Below are 12,663 nucleotides of genomic sequence, written 5' to 3'. Positions count from 1 at the left end.
AGCCCAGCCCTGAAGTACAACAATGTGAACCTTTCAAAGAAATACTGGCATGGATGGTGGGAGAGATGTTGATGTTTATAGGTGTGCTTTATGTAGACACTTGAAGAGTATGAAGACAGCTCCAACAATGGAACCAGCACCATACTATACTCATGTATACTATACTATACTATACACTCAGTGTACAAAACATTAAGAACACTAAGCAATAAGGCCTGAGGGAGTGTTGTTTATAGCCATTATTGCCATTATAAACTGGTTACCAATGCAATTAGAACAGTAAAAAGTAATGCTTTGTCATTCCTGTGGTATACGGTCTGATATACCACGGCTGTCAGCCAATCAGCATTCGGGCTCGAACCACTCAGTTTATAATATACAATACAATACACATGTATCCAAGTGAGTGAATACATAAAAACTGCACACAAGCCAAACGTGTGATAAACAATGTGTTTTATTTGCGGAAATAAACAATATTAGGCAGATACAAACCCTTGTGGTCGTTTTACAGTAATAGTTTTACAGTAATAGCATATACCTTGTCATACTCTTGTGCATAGAAGAACAGTACACACCACAGTTGTAGCCTATACTTGTGCATCAGCCTTAACCTCATAGCCCCGTGATTTATACAAGGCTATACTACATCATGTCTCCCTTTATACATACATTATATAGAGCTATGTGTATTCATATATTTACAAAACCCTTATAAAATGTAGAAAAGTTGCATATAAATCCTCTTTATCCAACACTTTACAAAATAATTGGAAAAAAACATCCTTCATTTATAGTCTTCATTTTAAATACAAGTGCTCGTTTTGGTACAAGTAAACTTTGTGGTAGGTACAAAGTGTCCTCATCTAGAACAAAAGAAATAAACAAAATGTCAATGAACAATACAGACTTTGTGTCCCATCCAAACGCTCTTATTCCCACAGCAGACGTAATATGTTCGTTTCTGTGACGTACAGTATAACTACAATGCTTAATATGGCACTATTTTGACATATTTCAATGAGACCATGTTGTCTGTAGATAAGACATGCTATCTATCACCAAGCATAGCTCTGTCACAGAAAAGACCTACGGGCAACAGTGAAGTTTTAAGACGGTTCAAACTCAACACCCCTCTGTCCCCCAGGAATTCAAGCTGCAAAGACAAATGACAAACTTCACAATTCAGGATTGTAATAGTCTTATTTATTTGTGAACTATTTCTTTAACATGAAACTAATGTGATCCTCCACCTTCCCAACAGAGTCAATAGTGACTGGTGAGTCTGATACTGAAAGAAACTGCTCCAGGATAATACCAATGCTTTGGCTTGGCCCACTAATTATTGTGAGTGAACACTGGCTATACTAACAAAAGGCATAATTTGTTAAAGACATTAGCTGAAAACTGGATTTGGTACCTTATTGTTATCTATGTTTGGTGTACCAATCAAATTTCAAATCAAATCAAATTTATTTTTATATAGCCCTTCGTACATCAGCTGATATTCTCAAAGTGCTGTACAGAAACCCAGCCTAAAACCCCAAACAGCAAGCAAAGCATGTGAAAGAAGCACGGTGGCTAGGAAAAACTCCCTAGGAAAAATGACAATGACAAGCTGTTGAATTACTGCCCACAATGCTTCCTTCAACTTACACTTCAGCAGTATATTCTATGTGCAAAACATGGACACGACGTGACCAGACATTCATTCAGTCTTTATTGCTTAGAACTGAGCCTGAGTGGCACAGACAGACGCTAAGTGTGACGAGTTAATTCGTGTCAAGGACTAGCTGGTGTGGGGTGTTGAAGTGTTTTTCTCACCCCCTACGATAAAGTGTGGCACTGCTAGGTCCATTAAAAGTATCAACTGAAAGCTACATATACTGTAGCTGTACATGTACTGTAGCTGTACATATACTGTAGCTGTACATATACTGTAGCTGTACATATACTATAGCTGTACATATACTATAGCTGTACATATACTGTAGCTGTACATATACTATAGCTGTACATATACTGTAGCTGTACATATACTGTAGCTGTACATATAATGTAGCTTTCAGGAAGGAAAATGGATGACTAACAGCTTAAAAAAATGTAAAAGCTTCTCAGCGACTCAGACATGACTGTCAGTAGCTACAGCCTCTTCCCACGGTGTACCTTAACGACTCTTAAGAAGGGATATTGTACCGTAGAGACTCGACCCAATTACACTGTTAATTTCAACCCGGTGAGAGCGAGGGTGTTTCAATCGAACGCCTACGCCGTTAACGCCAGGCGAGAGCTGCAGATTGGAGCAGAGGGGACCTTTAGTCAGTGGCCAAAGAGACTTGATGAGAGACACGATGGATGACAGAGAATGAAGAAGAAAAAAAAGATAAGACAGATCGATGTGGAGGAGTGAAGGCAGAGAGGATGAGAAGGAAGACTGGATAAGGGGGGCCAAAGAGCTCATCAAGGTTGATAAATAACATGTATGTGACATTCTGACCAGTGCATCTACTGCCTACTGTCGTGGACAGTCTGATGATTCAAATAAATGACCTTACTGTTACAGTGACCTTACTGTTACAGTGCATAGTAATGCAATCAATCGACACCGCTTGCCTCTCTAATACAGTACCGCATAGACCTACATACAAGACTGTCAGTGTATCAGCATCAGAAAGTTCAATTACCTACCGGTAGCAAGAATAGATCAATCTGAGGTCATTTTGTACTCATTTCAAACACAGTAATTTCATTAGAATCATAAAGCCAGGCTTCAGTACTAAAAATGTCAAATTTCCATATAAATGTACTTGTATTTATAATAATGGATCGTGTGGTCGAACTGCATATTTTCACGAGCTTAAGAATAAAGGGGGACGTGTTGCGTAGGCCAAGTTATATTGTTAGGAGGGAATCTTTCTTACTGCATGAAAGGGAGAGTTCGGTACCATTGGCATTGTAGAAAGTGCAATATCATAACCTTCACTTGCAATGTGTGAATCTATATAGCAGCCAGTTTGCAGTGCAAGCAGCACGTACAACCAGTTAAATCATTCATAGTTCAATCTAGGAGGAAATCACCTATTAAAGCTCTGATGTATACTTTCAATGAATCAATGTTTTTTCCAAATCTTCTAGAGCGTGTAGACATAAGAACAAAACGTATTGTCATGACACTGTCATAACATTCCTTTAGGTGCCACCATTGGACAAACCGATCGAGGAAGATAGAGATGAATGCCATTCATTTACTACGATTTTAAGACACGAGTGTAGATAATGTGTGTGTGTGCGCGTGTGCATGCCTGTGTGTGTGTGTGTGTGTGTGTGTGTGTGTGTGTGTGTGTGTGTGTGTGTGTGTGTGTGTGTGTGTGTATGTGAGTGTGAATACAACATGTGCTTCCGGTGCTGACCAGTTGTCCACAAACTCATTGGTTTAAAACTGCATATCAGTTACTGAGGCACTTGTTAAGTTACAATATTTTTTACAAATAAATAAAATAAAAACTGGAATAAGAAAATATTCATTCTGATATGACATTTTGTTTATTTTAGAAGGCGAACTTCATGTGTCACCTTTCCTAAATGTTCTCCTTGGCCCTGTGACTGGCTCTTTAACTGACACTACACCCCCCCAGAACACCGGAGGGAGCCACCTCGTATGGTATTCACATAGCTGTGCTTCTGTGTGTACCTACAGGAGTATCCTTCCAGCGGAGCGCCATTGCTTTGATCAGGGTCAGATTGATTAGTGCACAAAGTCACTGTAGCAAAATGTAGAAAAAACGTTTTGCAATGGAAAACAAAAACATAGCATTTCTTACTCGACAAATTAAGCTAATCCCTCCCTGTTTCAGTCCATTTCTTCTGTCTGGTGCCTAGTGAAAACGACCCTGGTGTGTCAGGGTGTGTGTGTGTCAGTTAAAAGCTGGACTCGGGGACCGTCCTCTTGCGTCCCAGTGAGTTGGTACTATAGCGAGTCCTCTGCAGGGTACCGTAGGAGGGCTTCTCAGCTGTGAGGCAGCGAGAGGGCGGAGCCACGCCATGGGACAGCCCTTTGCGGTGTAAAGAGGCGGTCCTTCGCATGCTAGACTCCTCCTTGCTGGGGATGTTGGATGAGCTCTGAGAGCGTTTGATATCGGCAGCAGCGGCGCGTCTGGCTTTACCGTTGGGTAGCTCGTCTCCTAGACGATTGGCACCCCCGTTGCGGGGGGCTCCGTTGGATTTCGCCTCCCCTGTCTTCATGGCGCCGCCTGGGACTCCACTGGACAGAGACAGCCGGGAGGTGCTGGACCCGCCGACGTCGCCAACTTTTCCAGAGTCGGACTTGCGAGAAGATGACGACTCCTTGTCCTTCTTCTTGAAGTTGCTCTTGAAGAAAGACAGCAGCCCCTCGTGGCTCTTGGAGGCCTCCTCTACCTTATCACCCTTCCTTCTCTTTTCTCCCTCGGGTGGTACCAGACAGTCCCTTGGTGGTGGGTCCTGGAGGCCCTTGGCCCCTCTCCTCAGGGTGCCTTCCCAGTCTCTGTCCCTGAGGCTGTGGGTGCTGGAGCTGGACTGGATGCCTGCACTAGACCCCCTCCTAGACGGGGCCTCTTGGGGCTTTCCCTGGTCCTTCTCTTTACTCTTCTTGGTACTCCTCCTGGTCAGAGTGTTAGTACTACTACTACTGCCCATCCTAACCTCGTCCCTCTGGTCTCTCTGATCCCCCTGGTCTCTCTGCTGCTGCTGGGACCCTTTGCTACTTCGTCTCAGACTCCCTGTCTTGTCTGTGACTGGTCTTCTCTGGCCCTCTGGCATCTGTGGAGACTCTGGTTGTCCCATGCAGTTCAGGCTGCTTCCCACATTGGGGGAGCTGATGGCAGGACCCTTCTGCCTCTCAGGGCCCGTCATTAAATTGACTATAGAGTCCTTGGTGCAGCGAGGTCTTCTTCCAGACTCTAGATACTCCACCAGTTCCACAGGGGCAGGGGTGGGGATGGGAGCAGGGGCGGCCTCGGCTGCAATTTTTCGGCAGTCCTTGGAGCCGAACGACCAGCGTTGCGGGAGGACCTTGTTCAATGTCTCTTTGTTCTTAGTGGGGGTCCTCATGCTGACGCTACGACCCTGGATGCCCCGTACGAACGGTCTGGTCTCAAAACCACCTGGGGGTGAAAGAGAGAGAAAAGAACACTTTACCATAGTGTCTCTGACATTTAAAGCAAGACTAACTTTAATTTTCAAACCCCTTTTATTAAATTGTAAATAACAAGCACAGAGATCATAATGAGCTTTTTTTCCCGGCAACATTATATACAGTTGAAGTCAGAAGTTAACATACACCTTAGCCGAATACATTTAAACTCAGTTTTTCACAATTCCTGACATTTAATCCTAGTAAGAATTCCCTGTCTTAGGTCAGTTAGGATCACCACTTTATTTTAAGAATGTGAAATGTCAGAATAATAGTAGAGAGAATGATTTATTTCATGACCAAGCTTTAACTTCCTGACTGATGTCTTGAGATGTTGCTTCAATATGTTCACAAAATGTTCCTTCCTCATGATGCCATCTATTTTGTGAAGTGCACCAGTCCCTCCTGCAGCAAAGCACCCCCACAACATGATGCTGCCACCCCCGTGCTTCACGGTTGGATGGTGTTCTTCGGCTTGCAAGCCTCCCACTTTTTCCTCCAAACATAACGATGGTCATTATGGCCAAACAGTTCTATTTTTGTTTCATCAGACCTCATCAGACATTGCTCCAAAAAGATTGATCTTTGTCCCCATGTGTAGTTGCAAACAGTAGTCTGGCTTTTCTATGGTGGTTTTGGAGCAGTGGCTCCTTCCTTGCTGAGCGGCCTTTCAGGTTATGTCGATATAGGACTCATTTTACTGTGGATATAGATACTTTTGTACCTGTTTCCTACAGCATCTTCACAAGGTCCTTTGCTGTTGTTCTGGGATTGATTTGCACTTTTCGCACCAAAGTACGTTCATCTCTAGGAGACAGAACGCGTCTCCTTCCTGATTGATATGACGGCTGCGTGGTCCCATGGTGTTTATACTTGCGTACAATTGTTTGTACATATGAACGTGGTACCTTCAGGCGTTTGGAAATTGCTCCCAAGGATGAACCAGACTTGTGGAGGTCTACAATTGATTTTCTGAGGTCTTGGCTGATTTCTTTTGATTTTCCGATGATGTCAAGCAAAGAGGCACTGAGTTTGAAGGTAGGCCTTCAAATACATCCACAGGTACACCTCCAATTGACTCAAATTATGCCAATTAGCCTATCAGAAGCTTCTAAAGTCATGACATAATTTTCTGGAATTTTCCAAGCTGTTTAAAGGCACAGTCAACTTATTGTATGTAAACTTCTGACCCACTGGAATTGTGATACAGTGAATTATAAGTGAAATAATCTGTCTGTAAACAATTGTTGGAAAAATGACTTGTGTCATGCACAAAGTAGATGTCCTAACCGACTTGCCAAAACTATAGTTTGTTAACAAGAAATTTGCGGAGTGGTTGAAAAACGAGTTTTAATGACTCCAACCTAAGTGTATGTAAACTTCTGACTTCAACAGTATGTCGGCATGGACTAAGCATGTATAGGAAGAGATAATGTAAATGCACATCCACAGTTAGAGTAGAATGTGTTCAGCTAAACATTAAAAGGTGATGCACTCTATGCTCACGTGTGGTGTATTAGCAACAACATGGAATAATAATCATTGATTAGATTTAGCTTTTCCATGCTCAAAGTTCTTTAAATAAGGGAGAGTGGGGTAAGTTGAACCAAAGGGGAAAGTTGAGCCACCCTTGTTTCTAGGAAACCATACAGAATAATCATTTGACCAAATATTTAGGAAGAGGTCATCCTTTTCTGGAGTCTGTGAAGGAAGAAACCACATGGAAAAAGTGGTAAGCAAGTTAGGTCCAAAAAATGGATTTTCACAAAGTCAAATGAATTTATTGTGTATTTTTATGATGCTTGTGTCTAAACCAAAGTAGATCATTTTAAGATTGTTCTATACATCAGTTGGGGTCTCTATAAGCTCAATATGAGGTCCTAAATCTAGCAGGAAAGTGCATCCTTGTATCTGTGTGGGCTAATATAGTCAAAATGTTTGTCTTGGGGTAAGTTGAGCCAATAGCTATAGGGTAAATTGAGCCAATGGCAAGTTGTGCAAATGTAAGTGTTTTCTTCCCAGGTGTAATGCAAGGCATTATCGCTGGGATATGAGGTAACAACAGGGTCTCAACAGTTTCACGTGTGTATCAAGAATGGGCCACCACCCAAAGGACATCCAGCCAACTTGACACAACTTTGGAAAGCAATGGAGTCAACATGGGCCAGTGTCCCTGTGGAACGCTTTCGACACTTTGTAGAGTCCATGCCGCAACAAATTGAGGCTGTTCTGAGGGCAAAAGGGGTAACTCAATATTAGGAAGGTGTTCCAAATGTTTGGTATACTCAGTCTATGTAAATATCTTTGTTAGAAATAATACTATATTTCCCTTGAAAGAGTGATGTTGAATGTAAATCACTCAACTTACCCCACTCTCCCCTACTGTAGTAACAGGAAAACTCACCAACACCACCCATCACCCTTCCACCACCAATTGAATGAAGACCTACGTTTTTTTTTTACCTTTCTTTGGTTTACCATGCACCTCATGTTTCCCAGGCCCCTCACCTTCCTCCTCTCTTGGGGGGTCATCAAGGAAGACGGGGCACTCCGGGGAGTCGGGGACAGAGGAGGGGCAGGTGGTGGAGGAGCGGGACACCAGACTACCCCTCTTACTGTCCCCATTCAGACGGACCAGCCAGTGGTCCGACATGGAGGAACTGGTGGAGCCTACCGAGGGGAGAGAGACGTTTCTGTGACTATGGGCACTGGACCAGAAAGATACCTACACATGCCAGTTCCATTCCAGTCAATACAGAAAACACACAGAAAGACTACACAGATCATTCCTATGTACAATATAGCACTTAGCAATAGAAATATCACATTGTGATTTTGCTGGTTCAGGTGGTTGGAGCATGGTGCTTGCAACACCATATATTGCAGACATGAGTGAAACCTGCAGTTATGAGTTAACCTTTAGTGGATAAAGGCTGAATGGTCTTGTTGTATCTAATACTATCTCTGTACGGAGTTCAGCTGTAATAGAATTTAACCCTGAGTGAACTCTCTCCTGTGATGTGTGTGTGTGTCCATGCCTGTGTGTTTGTGTGTGTGTGGTACACTACCCACCTCTGATTGAGCTGCTGGCGGACCAGGGGGGGATGACGTTACGTCTCTGGTAGAACAGTATGTAGGCCCCCCTGGTACACACCTCCTCCTCAGGCACCAGGTCCACACTGCTGTCGTCATAGCTGTACCACTGGCCGTCCACTGAGTTCCTGCAGTACGCTGCAAAACGCACACAGAACTGTACATTTACATTTACATTTAAGTCATTTAGCAGACGCTCTTATCCAGAGCGACTTACAAATTGGTGCATTCACCTTATAATATCCAGTGGAACAACCACTTTACAATAGTGCATCTAAATCTTTTAAGGGGGGGTTAGAAGGATTACTTTATCCTATCCCAGGTATTCCTTAAAGAGGTGTAGAGACAGGCTGCACCACAATCATTATGTCCTGGGCACTGTACTGTTATGCATGTCCTATGTATCATCATTATTTGGCAGTAGGCATCTCTCTCACTAACAATATTCTCTCCTCACTTCTCGATCAACAGCCCCATACAACGCCCGTCAGTATGCCTCTCTCATCAGCATCACGTCTCCTACATCAATGGTATATCAATGGCCAACCAGTACCTGTGTAATGTCCGCCGTGCATCCCACCATGGTGGTTACACACTGCATAGAGGTCATAGAGGAAGTCAGGAGGCAGGGCCATGTCTGGGTGGCTAATATGATGACTGCTGCCTTCAGGCTGTTTCCATGTGGGGGGCCAGGGTCCCAGGTCCCCCAGGTTCCTCATGCTCTGGGACCTCTTCACCACGTGGGGGGCCATGTCCAACCCGGCCAGGGGGAACGGAACCTGGGTGGACAGCTTGTTGCGCCGCTCGCCCACCTGATTCATTGAATTTTTAATCAACTATCAAGGTTAACACAATGAATGACTTATTTCCATTGTGGTGCTTTAGGGAAGAATAGACAGGCAAGGGAAGAATGGCAATCCTGTACACGGGATCGGCTTCAGTTACCTGTCGGAAGCGTTTGAGGTGGAGGATGAGGATGTCGGGGAGGGTCCACAGGGACATCTTCACCATGCCCTGCTGGAGCTGCTTACAGTGGGGACACTTCCATGCGTCGTCTGGGGCCAGCTGGAGAGATAACACACACACATGGTCAGTGGGGAAGTCTCACATAAAGTTATATTCTTCATACACTACGTTTGTCCAAAACCATATAACAATACTCAGGGAGTGGAAATATATGAGAGAGAGAGAGAGAGAGAGAGAGAGAGAGAGAGAGAAATCAACTTATGAATCGACTAATGCAATATTAAAGCTGCAATATGTACTGTAACTTTTTGGTCGACTTGACCCAATTCACATAGAGATGTGAGCTATAGATCTGTCATTCTCATTGAAAGGAGGTACAATTTCTGCATAGTGCATCTTTAATGTTCAGTACCCCAAAGGTAGGTTAAGACCAGTTGCATTGGACGGTATTGTATAGTCCATGTTACCTGTTCCTCTTTGGTGTAGAGCTGAAAGCACTCGTCCAGGGTACAGCTGTGCTGCTGCAGGTGCTGCTGCTGCTGGACTCTCACACTCTCTGAGTCCTTCACCACCTCCTCCTGGATGTTACCAAACAGACTGACACACACACACACACACACACACACACACACACACACACACACACACACACACACACACACACACACACGCACACACGCACACGCACACACGCACAGAGGCAGAAAGTTGGGGTATGAGTGTGTGTGTTTGTAAGAGAGAGAGAGAGAGAGCGCGAGATAAAGACAGAGTGCATCCTTCTATGCAATAAATAATGAGTGTGTGTGTGTGTTTCTGAGTTAATTGATTTGGTGTGTGTACATGTGTATGTCCACTGCTCACCATTCTTTGATCTTGTGTTCCCACTCAATCACCAGCTTCACGTGGGGAGGTCCTCCCGGGCCACATAACTTCAAGGCTCTGGAAAACATATTACATGATGAATACACACTATCTTCTGAGTTCATTGTATACCAGACTACCACTGGATACAATGTCTACCAGACTACCACTGGATACAATGTCTACCAGACTACCACTGGATACAATGTCTACCAGACTACCACTGGGTACAATGTCTACCAGACTACCACTGGGTACAATGTCTACCAGACTACCACTGGGTACAATGTCTACCAGACTACCACTGGATACAATGTCTACCAGACTACCACTGGGTACAATGTCTACCAGACTACCACTGGATACAATGTCTACCAGACTACCACTGGATACAATGTCTACCAGACTACCACTGGGTACAATGTCTACCAGACTACCACTGGGTACAATGTCTACCAGACTACCACTGGATACAATGTCTACCAGACTACCACTGGGTACAATGTCTACCAGACTACCACTGGATACAATGTCTACCAGACTACCACTGGATACAATTTCTACCAGACTACCACTGGGTACAATGTCTACCAGACTACCACTGGGTACAATGTTTACCAGACTACCACTGGATACAATGTCTACCAGACTACCACTGGGTACAATGTCTACCAGACTACCACTGGGTACAATGTCTACCAGACTACCACTGGGTACAATGTCTACCAGACTACCACTGGGTACAATGTCTACCAGACTACCACTGGGTACAATGTCTACCAGACTACCACTGGGTACAATGTCTACCAGACTACCACTGGATACAATGTCTACCAGACTACCACTGGGTACAATGTCTACCAGACTACCACTGGATACAATGTCTACCAGACTACCACTGGATACAATGTCTACCAGACTACCACTGGGTACAATGTCTACCTGACTACCACTGGGTACAATGTCTACCTGACTACCACTGGGTACAATGTCTACCTGAGTACCACTGGGTACAATGTCTACCAGACTACCACTGGGTACAATGTCTACCAGACTACCCCTGGATACAATGTCTACCAGACTACCACTGGGTACAATGTCTACCAGACTACCACTGGATACAATGTCTACCAGACTACCACTGGGTACAATGTCTACCAGACTACCACTGGGTACAATGTCTACCTGACTACCACTGGGTACAATGTCTACCAGACTACCACTGGATACAATGTCTACCAGACTACCACTGGATACAATGTCTACCAGACTACCACTGGGTACAATGTCTACCAGACTACCACTGGGTACAATGTCTACCAGACTACCACTGGATACAATGTCTACCAGACTACCACTGGATACAATGTCTACCAGACTACCACTGGGTACAATGTCTACCAGACTACCACTGGGTACAATGTCTACCAGACTACCACTGGATACAATGTCTACCAGACTACCACTGGGTACAATGTTTACCAGACTACCACTGGATACAATGTCTACCAGACTACCACTGGATACAATGTCTACCAGACTACCACTGGGTACAATGTCTACCTGACTACCACTGGGTACAATGTCTACCTGACTACCACTGGGTACAATGTCTACCTGACTACCACTGGGTACAATGTCTACCAGACTACCACTGGGTACAATGTCTACCAGACTACCACTGGGTACAATGTCTACCAGACTACCACTGGATACAATGTCTACCAGACTACCACTGGGTACAATGTCTACCAGACTACCACTGGATACAATGTCTACCAGACTACCACTGGGTACAATGTCTACCTGACTACCACTGGGTACAATGTCTACCAGACTACCACTGGGTACAATGTCTACCAGACTACCACTGGGTACAATGTCTACCAGACAACCACTGGGTACAATGTCTACCAGACTACCACTGGGTACAATGTCTACCAGACTACCACTGGATACAATGTCTACCAGACTACCACTGGATACAATGTCTACCAGTACCACTGGATACAATGTCTACCAGACTACCACTGGGTACAATGTCTACCAGACTACCACTGGATACAATGTCTACCAGACTACCACTGGATACAATGTCTACCAGAGTACCACTGGGTACAATGTCTACCAGACTACCACTGGGTACAATGTCTACCAGACTACCACTGGGTACAATGTCTACCAGACTACCACTGGGTACAATGTCTACCAGACTACCACTGGGTACAATGTCTACCAGACTACCACTGGGTACAATGTCTACCAGACTACCACTGGGTACAATGTCTACCAGACTACCACTGGATACAATGTCTACCAGACTACCACTGGGTACAATGTTTACCAGACTACCACTGGATACAATGTCTACCAGACTACCACTGGATACAATGTCTACCAGACTACCACTGGATACAATGTCTACCAGACTACCACTGGGTACAATGTCTACCTGACTACCACTGGGTACAATGTCTACCTGACTACCACTGGGTACAATGTCTACCAGACTACCACTGGGTACAATGTCTACCAGACTACCACTGGGTACAATGTCTACCAGACTACCACTG

General features: G+C 44.4%; 1 protein-coding gene across 2 annotated transcripts in view; it reads right to left on the bottom strand.

Moving 5' to 3' along the window:
• Positions 1 to 439: 439 nt before the first annotated feature.
• The window catches only part of LOC106564672 (ubiquitin carboxyl-terminal hydrolase 43), a 112,249-nt gene continuing 100,025 nt past the window's right edge, over positions 440 to 12,663 (bottom strand). Inside the window, exons 10-16 of one of the 2 annotated variants that reach the window (XM_014130889.2) lie at positions 10,091 to 10,168; positions 9,697 to 9,826; positions 9,209 to 9,328; positions 8,817 to 9,075; positions 8,243 to 8,401; positions 7,679 to 7,840; positions 440 to 5,141 (exon numbers count right to left, since the gene is read on the bottom strand). In XM_014130889.2, coding sequence (XP_013986364.1) covers positions 3,919 to 5,141; positions 7,679 to 7,840; positions 8,243 to 8,401; positions 8,817 to 9,075; positions 9,209 to 9,328; positions 9,697 to 9,826; positions 10,091 to 10,168 — 2,131 coding nt within the window. In that variant the 3' untranslated portion in view covers positions 440 to 3,918. Of the gene's footprint in view, positions 5,142 to 7,633; positions 7,841 to 8,242; positions 8,402 to 8,816; positions 9,076 to 9,208; positions 9,329 to 9,696; positions 9,827 to 10,090; positions 10,169 to 12,663 lie in introns of both variants that reach the window. The other variant, XM_014130888.2, reaches the window with a different exon arrangement.

Source organism: Salmo salar, chromosome ssa12, assembly GCF_905237065.1.
Source record: "Salmo salar chromosome ssa12, Ssal_v3.1, whole genome shotgun sequence".
In the NCBI taxonomy this organism is placed as follows: Eukaryota; Metazoa; Chordata; class Actinopteri; order Salmoniformes; family Salmonidae; genus Salmo; species Salmo salar.
The sequence above is the reverse complement of the archived record's forward strand: the minus strand, read 5'-3'. Positions and strand labels throughout refer to the sequence as shown.